The 18,201-nt window shown below is 44.6% G+C and overlaps 1 protein-coding gene across 1 annotated transcript in view; it reads left to right on the top strand.

Moving 5' to 3' along the window:
• Positions 1–6,751, top strand: part of LOC306963516 (centrosome and spindle pole-associated protein 1-like) — a gene marked incomplete at its 3' end in the record, with an annotated part of 34,558 nt that extends 27,807 nt beyond the window's left edge. Inside the window, exons 20-29 of the mRNA XM_079557089.1 lie at positions 1,013–1,123; positions 1,224–1,290; positions 1,364–1,487; positions 2,637–2,776; positions 2,846–3,000; positions 3,061–3,121; positions 3,199–3,290; positions 4,735–4,873; positions 4,945–5,048; positions 6,542–6,751. Of these exons, the coding sequence (XP_079413215.1) occupies positions 1,013–1,123; positions 1,224–1,290; positions 1,364–1,487; positions 2,637–2,776; positions 2,846–3,000; positions 3,061–3,121; positions 3,199–3,290; positions 4,735–4,873; positions 4,945–5,048; positions 6,542–6,751 (1,203 nt within the window). The remainder of the gene's footprint in view (positions 1–1,012; positions 1,124–1,223; positions 1,291–1,363; positions 1,488–2,636; positions 2,777–2,845; positions 3,001–3,060; positions 3,122–3,198; positions 3,291–4,734; positions 4,874–4,944; positions 5,049–6,541) is intronic.
• Between the last annotated feature and the right edge of the window lie 11,450 nt (positions 6,752–18,201).

Here is an 18,201-nt window from a genome sequence, read left to right as displayed (position 1 = left end):
TTGTCATTTTTTTGTCACATTTTTGTCATTTTTTTGTCACATTTTTGTCATTTTTTTGTCACATTTTTGTCATTTTTTTGTCACATTTTTGTCACATTTTTGTCACATTTTTGTCACATTTTTGACATTTTTTTTGTCATTTTTTTGTCACATTTTTGTCATTTTTTTGTCACATTTTTGTCACATTTTTTTGTCATTTTTTTATCACATTTTTGTGATATTTTTTGTCACATTTTCGTCATATTTTTGTCACATTTTTGGCATTTTTTTGTCATTTTTTTGTCATTTTTTTGTCACATTTTTGGCATTTTTTCGTCCATTTTTTGTCAATTTCTTGTGACATTTTTGCCACTTTTTCATCCATTTTTCGTCACTTTTTTGTCAATGTTTTCTCACTTTTTTTGTCACATTTCCATCTTTGCTTTCGTCTCAGTTCTGTCTCTATTTTCACAGCTTTTTCCCAGAAGCTTTTGGATTGGGGTAAAGCCAAACTGGAGAAAACGTGCTCGGTTCAGGTGGGCGTTAAGGGGTTAAATATTAGCCCACGGTAAAAGACAGACCTGCCACAGGCCTCTCAGTGAAGTCAGAGCATCTGAATTGCATTGAAGTGCATTTAGTCCACATTGACCAATTAGTCGACTGGCCGCCCTACTGCTTTTCTGCCACTTTTTTGTCGCTCTTTTGTTGCTTTTCTGTGTGTTTTTGTTGCACTTTTGTGGATTTTTCATCTCTTTTTTTGTTGCTTCACTGTCGTGGCACATCTTTGTTGCGTTTTCATCCTTGTTATTGTTATAAGAGGTTCATGAGCTCAAGAACCATCGTCTAAAGCAGCAAAAACACAACATCTGCAGAGAAGAAGTAAAAGAATCCAGACACTGCAGCGCCTTTCAGACCAAACCCAGGGAATCGCTCACTGCTGATGTTAAGAATGAAGTCGACTACGTTCATGTGACGTTTCCAAACAGACACAGACGGTGCTGATGTGTGGCCTTGTTTTTCTGTCCGTGTGAAGCCGCTGTGTCGAGAGCCGTCTCCTCCCGTCCCGTCGCTGCAGAAGAAGCTGGGCCCGTTCAGCCCTCGCCCCCCGACGGTGGAGAGCCAGCAGTCCATCCCCCCCCTGTCTGTGAGTGCCGATCCTCTCACGCTCTCACCCTCTCACCCTCTCACCCTCTCACCCTCTCACGCTCTGATCAAATGGGTTTTAATGTGGTGTTGTTTCACAGGAGAGATCTCTGTCCGGGCTGCAGTCTCCGCCGGTTCCAGCGCGAAGGAACCAGCTCCGAGCCGCAGGTTCTTACCCGACGGTTCCATAAAGAGATCTGAACATCTGCTGAGGTTCAACTAACGTGAGGTTTGTGTTTAGGAGAGCGCGGAGACGTGTTCTCTGAGCTGTCGGCTCTGAGGAGGCAGCTGAGGACGGAGCAGAGGCGCCTGGAGGAGCGTCTGCAGCACCGAGACTGGGACCTGCACTCCCCCTTCAGCGACAGGTGAGTCCTCCAGGAGACCACTCCCCCTTCAGCGACAGGTGAGTCCTCCAGGAGACCACTCCCCCTTCAGCGACAGGTGAGTCCTCCAGGAGACCACTCCCCCTTCAGCGACAGGTGAGTCCTCCAGGAGGCCACTCCCCCTTCAGTGACAGGTGAGTCCTCCAGGACACGCCTCTCACACGGTGACCACTCCCCCTTCAGCGACAGGTGAGTCCTCCAGGAGACCACGCCCCCTTCAGCGACAGGTGAGTCCTCCAGGAGACCCCTCCCCATTCAGCGACAGGTGAGTCCTCCAGGAGGCCACTCCCCCTTCAGCGACAGGTGAGTCCTCCAGGACACGCCTCTCACACGGTGACCACTCCCCCTTCAGCGACAGGTGAGTCCTCCAGGACACGCCTCTCACACGGTGACCACTCCCCCTTCAGCGACAGGTGAGTCCTCCAGGAGACCCCTCCCCCTTCAGCGACAGGTGAGACCTCCAGGAGACCCCTCCCCCTTCAGCGACAGGTGAGTCCTCCAGGAGGCCACTCCCCCTTCAGCGACAGGTGAGTCTTCCAGGAGATGTTTTTTTCCCCCAAATTGTTCTCTTTTAAAATGTTTCACCCATTTTTTTCTCAATTTTTCCAACCAATTTTTTCCCCCAAAATTTTCTCCACTTTTTCAATATTTCTTACCCTGCGTTTTTCTTCACTTTTCTTCTATTTTGTCCTTTTTTCACTCATTATTTTCCCTTTTTTTTGTCACATTTTTCCCACAATTTGTAAAAATGTTTCTTCAATTTTGTTTCACAATTTTTCCTTCATTTCTTTCCGTCCCAAATTTTCTCCACTTTTCCGTAACATTCCCTGTTTTTTTGTTGTTTTTTGTTGTTGTTTTTTTCATTTCCAATTTTCTTCTATTTTTTCCCCCTAATTTTTCCCTACATTTTTATTCATAAATATTCTCCACTTTTCCATATATTTTATCCAAAATTTCCCACATTTTCCCCATATCTCCTCATTTCTTGCCTTGGAGCTAAAGTCGATTCTTAAACCTGCGTTTCTTCCAAACAGTGATTTCGTTCTGATCTCGTAGCCGTGTGTTTTTGACCTGGTGGTTTCCTCTGAACCCTCCTCCTCCTCTTCTTCCTCTCCTCCTCCTGCTGTCCAGGCAGAGGGAGCGCCCCCCGGTGGACGTGTTCGACATGGCCCGGCTCCGGCTCCAGGCTCCGGTGCGACGGCCGAGCTCCAGAAGCACCGAGCCTCAGAACCTGCAGAAGATCCACGACTCCCTGCAGCTCAAGTTCAACGGTGAAACTCCGGACCAGGAACCGGGTCCGAGGGAGAGTCCTGGTCTGAACCTCCTGCTCTCCGTTACAGACGCCGAGTCCCGGGCCGGGTCTGGCCTGGTCTCCAAACACGTGCCCTGGAGACTGGGAGACTTCTCGGAGCCGCTTCAGTCCCGCAGGTCCACGGCCCAGGACGGTGTTTCAGATTATTTCGACCTGTCTCCGCCTCATCCCAGCGACTACCTGGTGAGTGGGGCTCATTCTAATGACCAAAGCTTTCTCACATGTTTGCCGTGTGGTTCACAGAGGAGCGTTGTGGGCGGGGCCTCCAGGTGCTCTCTGCTCCAGTCGGAAAGCGCTTTCATCGGTGAGAAACGACACGAATGGAAAAGCCTTGATCTGGTTCTTTTTGTGGTTTGTGGTACTGAAGCGTGTCCTCCTCAGAGCCGCTCGGGGACGTGTTTCCCGTCCCGTCCACGCCGGAGCAGGAGAAGCTTCTGTCGGCGCGAGAGCGACGGAGACTGGCCAAAGCTCAGGTCAGGGTCACGTGAGGTTTGAGGGGCGGCTGGTGAGTCGGGACGGGCCATACCAGGCGTTTTACCGAGTAATACCAGGAGTTAATATAGGGTTTATTTTTCATGTTGCATTAACAGCTGAACAAAACAAGAGCCAGTACTTTAGAGCAAGTGCAAAAAGAAAAATACATCTGCATTTTCTGGGTATAACGTATAGGCAAGGCAAGTTTATTTGTATGGCACATTTCAACTCAATGTGCCTCACAGCAGCACCAAACATAGTAAAAATAGAATAAAAAGCATTAAAAACACACAAAAAAACATTAAAAACACAATGAAAATCAAGAAAACAAATCATTAGTTACAATTACATTAATATAAAAAAAAAGATGTTTCAATCTCCATAGGCTGCAGTAAAAAGCTGTCCTTTCAGCCTGGACTTTAAAATGCTCAGGGTTGAGGCCTGTCTCAGATCCTCATTGAGGCTGTTCCAGACTTTTGCTGCATGAACCTGAAACGCAGCCTCACCGTGTTTAGTCCTGACTCTGGGAACCACCAGGAGGCCCCTCCCTGAGGATCTCAGGGCCCGAGGTGGTTCATACGGCTCTAACATGTCAGATGGACTTGGGTGCTTGACAATGAAGGGACTTATACACGAGGAACAGGGGGCGGGGCTAAAGGCAAAAGGAGGAAGTGCCGTTTCTGTGCACAAAAATATAGTAGTAAATTGATGGCTGACATAGTAGTGTCAGGAAATACATAAATAATGAAGTATCAATATTTGAGCTTGAGGATCGATGCTTTAAAAAGAGCCACCTGGATCGAAATATCGATATTTTGGTATCGATCCGCCCGTCCCGACTGGTGAGTCCTGCATGAGCCTCACAGGGCCACAAACGATCACAGTTTAAACAGATTTCATTAAAGGTCGGGCACTGTTTAACGATACCAGTATTGAAAAAATGAAAGTATCGAAAGTAAGAAATATAAAATCTTCTGCTGTTGGTCATTCCAACTTTAAAGAAAAAAAAGTGAAACACAAGTTTGAAAAAAAGTGGAACAAATGTGGGTAAATTTGGGGGAGAAGTTTGGAAAAACGTGATCAAAAGCTGGGAAAATATGTTAAAACATTGAGGGGAAAGATTTAAAAAAAAAAAAAAATTGGGGAAAAAACAGAGAAAAATGGGAGGGGAAAAGTTTTAAAAAATGGGACATTTTGGGGGAAAAACAGATTTATTATTTTTTTTTATTGGGGAAAAGGAAGTTCTTTTGGTTTATTTCACCTCAAACAAACGCAAATGCAAAAGAAATGAAATGTTTGGAAAAGTAATAAATGAACATAATGAATCTGTTTTACATTTGAGTAAATGTATCGACAAAAGTATCGGTCAGATATCGGTATCGGAAACCGAGGATCGTGAATGTGCTCGAGTCACATTTGACCGAACGATCCGATCTCCTACAGGAATCCCATCACGAGGAGCTCCCCCTACAGGCCCGGAGCAGATTACAGCCGGGCGAGAGTCGCAGCAGAACCCACCGGGGCCGGGCCGCGGCACACGGTCGCCATGGAGACGCTGTTATTCCGCGCCGCGGCGACGTCGGTGAGAGTCTCAGCGCAGACGCACAGACTTCTCACATCGAAATACTAATAATAATCATTTGTTTTCTTTAGACGCGTCCGACGAAGACTCTCCTCCTCAAGTCGACCTGAACACGAGGAGCGCGAGGCGGCGCCTGGCGACCGACGCGCTGCAGCCAATCAGGAGAGAGCGCCTGGTCACATGATCCACACGACTGAAGCAGTTTATTAATTAGTTCTGGTGCTTAAGTTAGATTAGTGATGGCCGATGGTTCCTCCAGCGCGTGTAGGGCTGAGTGCTGTTTACAGAGAAGCTCCAGCAGGGGGCGCTGTCGCAAAACTAATGCTATTTCACTGCAGAGTTTCAGTTCTTTACTCTCCACACGTCAATACAAGACCCACAGTGAAGATACTGAGCCGCTTCAGCACAAATACTATAACTTACTCAAACTTTAGGATTTATTAGACCGGGCTGAGGCAGGTCTGAGCCAGGACTAAACCAAGACTCCGAGGAAACCGTTTTTTAGACAAACTGAAAAGCTCTACTGAACTCCTGCTGTGAGGGTAATATCAGAGTGAGCGCTCTCTCTCTGTAAAGATCTTTAAGTGTTTAGAAAAGTTCATCTGAAATCAAACCATAGATATAATATAATAAAGATGAGCGGGTCCCATTCAGCCCCATCCATAGTAAAGGTTCCAAGACCTGTGTGAATCATAATGGCCGCTCTGTCTCCTTAAAAGGGCAAAAAGGCGGGACGTCCTGCACTCGCGGGGGGGGCGGAGCCTCCACAGGCTCTGGGGCCAGTCAATGCACTGAAAATGCTTCCAAATATTGGGCTGATAAACAAAAACTAGCATGGTTAAAAATGTCACCTCCCCCAGAGTGGTCACATGGGTCATATGGGTCACATGGGTCACAGAGATGTTTAGAAAAAGAAAAACTCTTTGGAGCCAGACTTTTAAGCTGTTATTGGGAGGTCGGAGGTCTCATTAGAATCAAAGCTCCCAAGTGTCTCTTTAAGTGACCCCTGGCCACCAGGGGGCGGTGTTACAGCAATGTCAGCTCCCGCCATGAGGACCACAGAGAAGCACGATCCTCGCCCTCGGTATCAAATGATCAAAGTGACTCAGGGCAGCACAAAAAAAGCACGACAGCTTTTCTGACAAATATTGCATTTGTGATTTTAATATTTGATACTTTTAAATTCACAAACTGATAAAAGTGAGGAGTGAAGGAAGTCATGTTACTCCCGTTTCCCCCGAGCCTGAGATCAGAGATGTGGAGCCAGTCACTCAAACACAGAGACGTCAGGGGGGTCATGAAAACACAAACAAAAGAGTGAGACAATAATGAAGACTATGTGGCGCCCCCTGCAGCTGCTGCTGCTCACTGCATGTGACGAGATCCTAAATGACTGAGAGTCTGATCACATGTCGGCGCCTCTTTCCCATCACTGAGTTAAATTATTTACTATTTGAACAGGATCTTCATAGAAAGCGATTATGAACTAAACTCTTTGTTTCCTTTGGACTAAGACGTTCTTTGTGGACGACATCGTGGCAGATCCCGTGAAACACATCAGCAGTGTTTGAGTTGTTTTTAAAGATGTACTAAATTATGTTTTAATAAAATATATTTTCTTTAACGGTTTGTGTTGTCGCTGTGTTGAACGGCTCCTCTTTGTGACAGACTCTGAACCTGCAGCTCCTGAAAAGCTTTAAAACCATCCTGAGAGTCTGGAGAGTCACAGTCACCAGGCTCTGTGTCCACCAGGGGGCAGTGGTGTCGCACGTCACACCCCAGAGGAAACTAAAGATCCACAACACTATTCCAGAGGTGAAGGACTGGCTACATCTGGAGAAGAACTTATACCCTCACCTTAACACACGGCGGCTTTAACCAAATCTACAAGAACAAAGTGTCAAAACAGCAACAAAAAAGACACAAAGTTATAACAAGTGACAAAAACAAAATGTTAAGTGACGACAACGAAAGGAAACAGATCCATGTAGATGAATAATGTAGGCCTTAGCTTTCAAATGAGGCGCGACACTGGCCAATACGCTTTTAGATTTGGGTTTTTAGGGGCGGGGTGAAGAGGGTAAGTCATTTTAAACTTTAATAAAGTGTAAAAGTGTCGGGCTGGGAACCATTACATGATAAATATGGTATATAAAGAAGTTTAGGTTCTGCCGGGGGCCGGAGCCCGGGGGGCCGGAGCCCGGGGGGCCGGAGCCCGGGGTCTATCAGAATTAAGAAAAAAACTAGTAATCCCATGAATTTTTAACATTGACTTTTCGAAAAAGTCAATTATTAACCTCTTAACTCCCGCCTGAACAGAGAGGATCTTTTTCCTCACGCCATCACATTTTTTTCCATCATTTTTTGTTGGGTATTCAACTCATTTTTGTAACGTTTTTGTCATTTTTTCTCACATTTTTGTCTTTTTTTTTTTGGTCAATTTTTAGTATTTTTTTGGTCAAATTTTTATCTTTTTTTTTTGGCCATTTTTTGTCACATTTTTGCCACTTTTTCATCAATTTTTTGTCAATGTTTTCTCACTTTTTTGTCAAATTTTTATCATTTTTTTTTTTTTTGGTCATTTTTTGTCACATTTTTTTGTCACATTTTTGCCACTTTTTCATACATTTTTCATAATTTTTTTGTCAATCTTTCGTCACTTTTTTGTCACATTTCCATCTTTGTTTTCGTCTCAGTTCTGTTGCTATTTTCACACCTTTTTTCCAGAAGCTTTTGGATTGGGGTAAAGCCAAACTGGAGAAAATGTGCTCGGTTCAGGCGGGAGTTAAGGGGTTAATCCAGAGGAAAATATTTTATCCAAGACTTCAGACCTTCGAGTAATTAAATATGTTTGAATTTCAAAGACACCAGACTCACAGATGTATAATCCATAATGATGTTCATGCAGTTCGTCTGTAGGGGGCGGTAGTGCTTTGCAGCAGAGGGAGGTCACAGTAAACTCGTGAAAGGGCGAGCACAGTTTTTAGTTGTTTCAATCCTCAGCCTTTATTCCCGAGTTCCGACGGAGCATCAGCTTCTCGGTTCAATGTTTCCCGATCGCCGCCTCATTCCTCTGTCCGGGAGTGAACTCGCTCCTCCCGGCGCCTCCGGGACCCGAGACAAACGAGCCCAGGAAACACCGCGTCCACTTATGGATTTCTGTCACAAAAGATGGTTTGCTTTGACCGGAATGAGCCTGAAAATACAACAACATTTATTATCAGAGGATTGTTTAAGTTAAATCACCAAAGGGAAAACATATATATGACACTGACACTAAACTAAAAACATCTCTGAGCAAAAGCAGAAGTGAAACCACCAAAAGACAGTTCGAGAGTATGAAACAGCAACCTATTAATCTCTCATTTCTTACTATTATGACTTTTTACTACTTTCAAAGCACCTAAAGGGAAGCACACGAGGGTTCAGGGTGAGACTGATCAAATTTGGTTCTTGTTCAGGACGTTTGGATGTGGTGAGTGATTAAAATGGTGGTATTTTCCTTCACTATCTCTCAAGGCCGTGGGAACCCAGGGTGCTGAGGGCGCTGCAGCACCCCCTAGTGGATAGTTTGTTGAACGTCAGGCAATATTAACCCCTTAACTCCAACCTGAACCGAGCACATTTTCTCCAGCTTTACCCCAATCCAAAAGCTTCTGGAAAAAAGCTGTGAAAATAGCAACAAAACTGAGACGAAAACAAAGATGGAAATGTGACAAAAAATTGAGAAAAAATGGACGAAAAAGTGATAAGAATTTGACAAAAAAAATTGAATAATTTGACGAAAAAGTGTCAAAAAGTCACGAAAATTTAACAAAAATGTGATAAAAATGTGACAAAAAAGTGACGAAAAATGGATGAAAAAGTGGTAGAAATTGGAAAAAAAATGACCAAAAAAATGACAAAAATGTGAAGAAAAATGGATGAAAAATGGACAAAAATGGACAAAAAAGTGACAAAAATTGATGAAAAAGTGGTAAAAATGTCACAAGAAATTGAAAAAAAAAATGACGAAAAAATGACAAAAATGTGACAAAAAAATGATAAAAATGTGAAGAAAAATTGAGGAAAAATTTACAAAAAATTAAAAAAAAAGTGAGAAAAATTTGACGAAAAATCGAGAAAAAATGGATGAAAAAGTGATAAGAATTTGACAAAAAAAAGTGAATAATTTGACAAAAAAGTGTCAAAAAGTCACGAAAATTTGACAAAAATGAGTCGACTGCCCGACAAAAAAAGTGATGAAAAAAATCTGATCTGAGGAAAAAGCTCCATTTAGTTTTGTAGGTCTTTCAAATGAGGCGTTACACTGGCCTACAGGATTTGGGTAAAGCTGAACTGGAGAAAACGCTCTCGGTTCAGGCGGGAGTTAAGAGGTTAATCAATAGGATTTAAGCACAGAGAAAGTATTTTGGGGGTAAATTTTGTCCCTCAGCGCCCCCTAACTAAAACATCCTCCCACGGCCCTGCCATTGTTCAAACCTTAAACAAGCTGTTGTTTATTTCCGCCTCTCGTTGAACTTTCAAATCGCTGGTTATTGTCCACACTTTCCGTGACTCAGCCCCTTCAAAACACGTCCCTCGGCTTTGGTTTTTTAAAGCCGCGGTTTCACCTGAAAGCTTTAAAACATCATGACAGATCCACAGGTTTCCTCAAACAAACGCTGTGTTTGCTGAAGCTACAAAAGAAGAAGAGCTTTGTTTTCAGTCCGAGAGATGACGAGCGCCAAACTACAAAAACTACAAAAACTACAAAAGCTGTGAAGACTTTAATCCACTGGAAACATGTGAGACAAGAGGAGGAGGAGGAGGAAGAGGAGCAGGAGGAGAAGTTCACAAATACTGTATCTGTTTGTTGAGCTGCAAATACAAGAAACGCGATATCGTGGTGTAAATCCTGAGCTGCAGAGACAGAACATCCTCATCAGGACCGTTTACTTCAGATGAACGTTTCTGAACTCACTGAGCTGCTCCACAGAGTCAAAGATCTGTGACACAGAACGAGCGCTCACTCTGTCACTGAGACTTTACCAAAACTGTTCCAGAACGGGCTGATGCAGAGTGAGCGCTCGCTTTACCCAGAGACAGAGATCTGGAGTTTAGCAACAACAGCAGGAACTTCAGGCTCTGGGGCTAAAGCTCTAGTTTATTGTTTAGTCCTGGGTTAGTCCTGGCTCAGACGCGGCTCTGTTATCTCTGTAACGACTAAAGTGTTTGTGAGTTTTTTTCAGTTTTCTGTGCGCGAGGCGTGTGCGTCTGTGCACGAGGCGTGTGCGTCTGAGTTTGCGTTACATCCAAAGCTCAGACTCCGCCCTCTAAGCTCCTGCTCTTCCCAACACTGTCACTGTGAGGCTGGTTTTCTGCACTGGTTTGTTTGAGACTGACATTCTTTTTGTTTAATGTGTAAAATCCCAGTGGTTTCAGTGATGTTGGACAATAAGGGAATCATTTTTTCCCAACATTATTTTTAGCATTTTATTGTTGTCATGGTTACAACCATAGACATTGCATGTGTGTTTGAATCATTTGTTTTTGACTTGAAACAGTTGCACATTAAACATCAATCTAGCTCATCCTTCCTATGTTGTTGTTTTTTGGGCATGTTCATGATTCTGTTGTTTGGTCCTCAGAAAACAATTAGAAGTTAAAGTGGTCCTTGGGCTGAAAAAGTTTGAGAAACACTGTGCTATAGGAATTTACACTGGGAGAGGCCAAATGCTAACAACATCTTTGGTTGTTTTGCGTGACTGAGACCAGACAGGTACGGATCAACTCGTCTAAGCTCAGGTAAGAACACACAGTATGGAGGAAATGTGGCCTGTTCCTTTAATCTGCCCACAGATAATGAAGCAGCAGCTTAAGCTTTGAGAACATAAACTCATAAACATAAACATGTGGCCTAATAATAATATATCATAAAACAATCATGATCATTATAAAGTTGATATTGTTTAATATTATTCAGTGTATTTCTTTAATGCAAAGGAGAAGATGATCCTTTATTGATCTCACTTGTTACATTCGGCTCCGGCTGTGACAGGAAATGTGCAAACTTTAAACAGAAACGGAGGAATCGGATGCACAGTGAGTGAGAATCAGTTACAGAAACAATAAGAAAAGAAATACAATAAGAGAAAGTAGAATATCACGGTGAATGTTTACAAGTATTAAAACAGCAGTTCATAAATGTAAATAAATATGACAGTTTGATTCTTCTTCTTCTTCTTCTTCTTCAGAGTTTTGAAAGTTCAGGTCCCTGAGCCTGAGCTGAACCCGACAGCAGCGACAGAGGTGAGTCCTGGTCCTGACGAGGCGGACGAGGCGGAGGTGTTTAGTTCCCGTGACAGCGCGGGGTCGGGGGGGTCGCGGGGGTGACGGGGGGGGTCGCGGGCCGGCGTGATGTCATCAGGAGGCGACAGATGGAGACGCTGACAGTGACGAGAGGCTAATGGTCCCGGGGGCCAAAGGGCGGGACAGACGTTTATCAAAGAGACAGCGCCCTCTACGGTCACAGCCCAGTCTTTGACGAGGAGAGGACGGACGAGAGGACGAGAGAACTTTCCAAAAGCAGACACGGAATATTAAAGACTTTCATTCAGGGCCTCGCACGCCAGGCACAACAGGCACACGTTTGTTTTGATTTGAACCAGTTTGATCACTGAAGATTCACATGGAAACAAATACTAATAATGATAATTGCACCAACTCAGTGTTTCCCCAAACTGTCACTGCCAGTGTTTATTTTGTCCCGTTAGTTACTCTCACATTAAGAGTGAAACTAAAAGAGGTTGAATATTTTGAAGCGAGGGTGAGTGAAGCCGTGTGTGTCTCAGTGTGAGCGACCGACGAGTGTGAACTGAGAACCATCTCTCTGTGGCTCAAACACAAGCACCACATGAACCAAACCACTCGATTCAGGCAGAGCAGGAAAAAACACCAAGATCGTGGACGACATAAAATGCTGCTTTATCCAGTTTCTCGTTCTAAAACCGCACTAAATGACTTTATTACACGGCTCTTTGTGATATGAGCAGAAGCTCCACTGACCTGAATGTTCTACCGGTCATTATGTTCTGATAAAGGAACCTCTGAAAACATACTGACCACGGCCAATGGTAACGTGTTTGTGCTGTAACACAGGTGTTTCATATCAGTCCAGTAGAGGGCGCTGTGTCTGTCCCCGTCCATTAGAGAGACGTCGAGGAATCACTCGTGAAGTTAAAGTGAGTCCGACTTTCAACTCACCCACAGATTCACCACCATTCCTCCACCTGCACCTTTAACTAAGGAGCTAGCCTAGCTGCTACTAGCCTAGCTGCTACTAGCCTAGCTGCTACTAGCCTAGCTGCTACTAGCCTAGCTGCAACTAGCCTAGCTGCTACTAGCCTAGCTGCTACTAGCCTAGCTGCTACTAGCCTAGCTGCTACTAGCCTAGCCACACTGCTGGAATCACAACAAACATCGCCAAGCAACGCACACATTTTTGGGAATTATTTGCCGCGGAAATCATTAAGTAAACCTTTGGGCCTCATGAAAGTGTATGAAGTATAATATATAATATATAATATATAATAACATCCATCCATCTTCTTCCACTTGTCCGTTGCCGGGTCGTGGGGGCAGCTGTTGGAGCCCAAATCACATTGCACCAGCCCCTATGGCGCCCCCTGCAGGTGGTGGGTCCACAGAAGGACGGCCTCATGGTTCTGACCGGGCCTGTCGGTCTCTCATGAGGAGCTTCTGACCCGCTCTGTGTCTGACCCGTCACCGAGGACCTGTTTGCCCTGGGAGACCCTACAGGGGCACGAAGCCCCGACACCAGAGCTCCAGGATCATTCGGGTGCTCAAACCCTCCACCACGTTAAGGTGGCGGTTCCAGGAGGGATATAATAATATATAATATATAATAAGTGGGATAATGTACAGAACGCTGGTCATTATCGGGAGAATAAGAACCTTCAGGGCGAAACGAGGCCGGTTTGACCTGAAGCTTCTTAGTTCACGTTGTTTCCTCCACATTTCAAAAGTTTCCTTCTCTCCTGCAGAGTTTCTCCAGGTAGAACTTTCCGGTCTCTGTAAAGTCGACAAAGTTTAATAAAGGACTTTTTAATTGTTCCGCCTCCGACAGACATTTGTTTGGTGTTTATTTAACGATGTTTATATCAGACATAAAGCCCACAGGAGTCGACACAGACGGTAATGATCCGGACGCAGGTGGAGCCGCGGAAATAACCTCACACGGAGCCGTTACCACTTTAAATATGAAGATGAGGACAGTGGGAGCTTAATTTCCTCTCCTCAGTCGTCTGTATTGTTTTAGATTCATGATTATTCTCTCCACGCTCTCGCATTCTCTCTCCTCAAACCTTTTCACTTCTCAAAGAGCAAAGGTCGGGTCAGACTTTCAGGATTCATCAGAGGTTACCAGGACTAACTCTTTAGAACAGACCTGCAGGAGAACACCCTCTCTAAAGAGGAGAACACCCTCTCAGGAGAACAGACCAGGTCATGGACGTGTGAGACAAATGAGATCCAGATTTCACCCGTGTCATGATTCAGATCTGCTGAATCCAGACCGATCCGCCGGCTGCTCTGCCTCATGACCGCGACACCAGGGGGCGCCATCAGTGTTAATTTCGTCGACTAAAATATTTAGTCTTAATTTTAGTCAAAGTGATATTTTTGACGACTAAAATTGGACTGAAACTAAATGAAAAGTTTCTCATGAGACTAAAACTGTGACTAAAATGTCCAGATGTTTGAGTCGACTAAAATCAGACTAAATAAAAATGAAAAGGAGAGACTAAAATCATCCAAACTTGTATTGAGCGTCTGAAAGAGCCTCAGATCATGTTTAAAGGATCAGCTCTGAGCTTTGTTCATGTGGAGCAGAAACATGAAGCAGAGGAACAACATTAAACATGATTAGAATCAATATTATCAATGCAAAGTCCACTACATTAGTCTGAAATTTAGTCGACTAAATTGACTTGCAATTTTAGTCGACTAAAACTAGACTAAAATGTAAAAAAATGTTTTTACTAAATCTCGACTAAAATTAAATTACATTTTAGTCAAAAGACTAAGACTAAAATAAAATATATTGTCAAAATGAACATTGGGCGCCATCACTGCAGGTCCTCCACATGGGCATTAGAAAGCTCTGCACTTCAGACACGTTCTGAACAGCTGTACATCCTGGTGTATCATGTTTAAAACTTTAAAACACTTAAAGGGACTAGATGCAAGATAATCATTTTATGCTCACAACTGCCACCTCAGGTCATACGTGTAACTGCAGCTTCTATATTAAGCTCGTGCATGACGGCACTGAAGTAACACCTTTCTGAGTGAGGATTTCAGAGGCAGTTGTGGTGAACAGGTCTGAGCTCATTCTACATGAGGACATGGAGGAACATGTGGGGGAGGAAAATACTCAGTTTTAACATTTTTAAACTCCGGATAGTCCCTTTAAAGAAACCAGGCGTTTTTTCATAAACATTTTACAAATGTTGTATATTAATGAGGGCCAGACGTTGATTGACGGGCCGTTAGCATCAGAGCTAATGGCGCGGCTACGACAGTGAAGATCCCGCCCTCATGTCCTTTTTAGGAACATTTGGGGGCGGAGTCTGTAAATCCATCATGAACGTGGTGATTATGGCGAACGTGGAGGAGCAGAAGCTGTGGAGAGGAAACCACATGTTCTTTTGCACGTCTGCAGTGACACAGTCAGTCTGACACTGAGGAGGAGCTGATGAAGAGACACCATCATCATCATCAGGATCCTGCTTCTCACTAATAACACGCAGTAACTGAGCCACATGTTCCCTCAGGTCTGACTTCATTCATGATAAATCACATGTTTAAACGCTGTGGTGTGAGAAACGCCTCTGAAGCTCCAGTGTGTTCTTCACATTCATCTGGTGAACTCTGGAGCAGGTCCTACAGGACTCTGACCTCCAGACTCACGCTAACGCTAATGAAGCACATTTCATATCTGACACTGGTCTGCATAATGATGGGCCTGAATGTTCACTTTAAAGCCAGTTTCCTTGAACAAGCGCCGCGTCCTCCAGTCTCCACTTTCAACTGTTTTCTTCATGGACATTATTGGAGCGAAACCTGGAGGCGACGAGGCGAGAACTCAAACCTTCACCGAGGCTTCAGCTCCTCATGTTCTTTTCAAAATGGAAAAGACGGAAATAAAAGCTGCATTTCTTTATGTGATGGGAAGTGCCTGGTGTTTACTGTCCACACGCATGTGTTCCTGTAGCATGTTCTGTGTTCCTGTAGCATGTTCTGTGTTCCTGTAGCATGTTGTGTGTTCCTGTAGCATGTTGTGTGTTCCTGTAGCATGTTGTGTGTTCCTGTAGCATGTCCTGTGTTCCTGTAGCATGTCCTGTGTTCCTGTAGCATGTCCTGTGTTCCTGTAGCATGTTGTGTGTTCCTGTAGCATGTCCTGTGTTCCTGTAGCATGTTGTGTGTTCCTGTAGCATGTCCTGTGTTCCTGTAGCATGTCCTGTGTTCCTGTAGCATGTTGTGTGTTCCTGTAGCATGTTGTGTGTTCCTGTAGCATGTTGTGTGTTCCTGTAGCATGTTGTGTGTTCCTGTAGCATGTTGTGTGTTCCTGTAGCATGTTGTGTGTTCCTGTAGCATGTCCTGTGTTCCTGTAGCATGTTGTGTGTTCCTGTAGCATGTCCTGTGTTCCTGTAGCATGTTCTGTGTTCCTGTAGCATGTCCTGTGTTCCTGTAGCATGTCCTGTGTTCCTGTAGCATGTTCTGTGTTCCTGTAGCATGTTCTGTGTTCCTGTAGCATGTTCTGTGTTCCTGTAGCATGTTCTGTGTTCCTGTAGCATGTTGTGTGTTCCTGTAGCATGTTGTGTGTTCCTGTAGCATGTCCTGTGTTCCTGTAGCATGTCCTGTGTTCCTGTAGCATGTTCTGTGTTCCTGTAGCATGTTCTGTGTTCCTGTAGCATGTTCTGTGTTCCTGTAGCATGTCCTGTGTTCCTGTAGCATGTCCTGTGTTCCTGTAGCATGTTGTGTGTTCCTGTAGCATGTTGTGTGTTCCTGTAGCATGTTGTGTGTTCCTGTAGCATGTTCTGTGTTCCTGTAGCATGTTCTGTGTTCCTGTAGCATGTTCTGTGTTCCTGTAGCATGTCTGTGTTCCTGTAGCATGTCTGTGTTCCTGTAGCATGTCGTGTGTTCCTGTAGCATGTTGTGTGTTCCTGTAGCATGTTGTGTGTTCCTGTAGCATGTTGTGTGTTCCTGTAGCATGTCCTGTGTTCCTGTAGCATGTTGTGTGTTCCTGTAGCATGTCCTGTGTTCCTGTAGCATGTTGTGTGTTCCTGTAGCATGTTGTGTGTTCCTGTAGCATGTTGTGTGTTCCTGTAGCATGTTCTGTGTTCCTGTAGCATGTCCTGTGTTCCTGTAGCATGTTGTGTGTTCCTGTAGCATGTTGTGTGTTCCTGTAGCATGTCCTGTGTTCCTGTAGCATGTTGTGTGTTCCTGTAGCATGTTGTGTGTTCCTGTAGCATGTTGTGTGTTCCTGTAGCATGTTCTGTGTTCCTGTAGCATGTCCTGTGTTCCTGTAGCATGTTGTGTGTTCCTGTAGCATGTTGTGTGTTCCTGTAGCATGTCCTGTGTTCCTGTAGCATGTTGTGTGTTCCTGTAGCATGTTGTGTGTTCCTGTAGCATGTTGTGTGTTCCTGTAGCATGTTGTGTGTTCCTGTAGCATGTTGTGTGTTCCTGTAGCATGTTCTGTGTTCCTGTAGCATGTTGTGTGTTCCTGTAGCATGTTGTGTGTTCCTGTAGCATGTCCTGTGTTCCTGTAGCATGTTCTGTGTTCCTGTAGCATGTCCTGTGTTCCTGTAGCATGTTCTGTGTTACTGTAGCATGTTGTGTGTTCCTGTAGCATGTTGTGTGTTCCTGTAGCATGTTGTGTGTTCCTGTAGCATGTTGTGTGTTCCTGTAGCATGTCCTGTGTTCCTGTAGCATGTCCTGTGTTCCTGTAGCATGTTCTGTGTTCCTGTAGCATGTTGTGTGTTCCTGTAGCATGTTGTGTGTTCCTGTAGCATGTCCTGTGTTCCTGTAGCATGTTGTGTGTTCCTGTAGCATGTTGTGTGTTCCTGTAGCATGTCCTGTGTTCCTGTAGCATGTTGTGTGTTCCTGTAGCATGTCCTGTGTTCCTGTAGCATGTCCTGTGTTCCTGTAGCATGTTGTGTGTTCCTGTAGCATGTTGTGTGTTCCTGTAGCATGTCCTGTGTTCCTGTAGCATGTTGTGTGTTCCTGTAGCATGTCCTGTGTTCCTGTAGCATGTTCTGTGTTCCTGTAGCATGTTGTGTGTTCCTGTAGCATGTCCTGTGTTCCTGTAGCATGTTGTGTGTTCCTGTAGCATGTTGTGTGTTCCTGTAGCATGTTGTGTGTTCCTGTAGCATGTCCTGTGTTCCTGTAGCATGTTGTGTGTTCCTGTAGCATGTTCTGTGTTCCTGTAGCATGTTGTGTGTTCCTGTAGCATGTCTGTGTTCCTGTAGCATGTCGTGTGTTCCTGTAGCATGTTGTGTGTTCCTGTAGCATGTTGTGTGTTCCTGTAGCATGTCCTGTGTTCCTGTAGCATGTTCTGTGTTCCTGTAGCATGTCCTGTGTTCCTGTAGCATGTTCTGTGTTCCTGTAGCATGTTGTGTGTTCCTGTAGCATGTCCTGTGTTCCTGTAGCATGTTGTGTGTTCCTGTAGCATGTTGTGTGTTCCTGTAGCATGTTGTGTGTTCCTGTAGCATGTTGTGTGTTCCTGTAGCATGTCCTGTGTTCCTGTAGCATGTTGTGTGTTCCTGTAGCATGTTGTGTGTTCCTGTAGCATGTTGTGTGTTCCTGTAGCATGTTCTGTGTTCCTGTAGCATGTTCTGTGTTCCTGTAGCATGTTGTGTGTTCCTGTAGCATGTTGTGTGTTCCTGTAGCATGTTGTGTGTTCCTGTAGCATGTTGTGTGTTCCTGTAGCATGTCCTGTGTTCCTGTAGCATGTTGTGTGTTCCTGTAGCATGTCCTGTGTTCCTGTAGCATGTTGTGTGTTCCTGTAGCATGTCCTGTGTTCCTGTAGCATGTTGTGTGTTCCTGTAGCATGTTGTGTGTTCCTGTAGCATGTTCTGTGTTCCTGTAGCATGTCCTGTGTTCCTGTAGCATGTTGTGTGTTCCTGTAGCATGTTGTGTGTTCCTGTAGCATGTCCTGTGTTCCTGTAGCATGTTCTGTGTTCCTGTAGCATGTCCTGTGTTCCTGTAGCATGTTGTGTGTTCCTGTAGCATGTTGTGTGTTCCTGTAGCATGTCCTGTGTTCC

The sequence above is a fragment of the Gobius niger genome (genome assembly GCF_951799975.1).
Source record: "Gobius niger genome assembly, chromosome: 5".
Taxonomy (NCBI): Eukaryota; Metazoa; Chordata; class Actinopteri; order Gobiiformes; family Gobiidae; genus Gobius; species Gobius niger.
The sequence above is the reverse complement of the archived record's forward strand: the minus strand, read 5'-3'. Positions and strand labels throughout refer to the sequence as shown.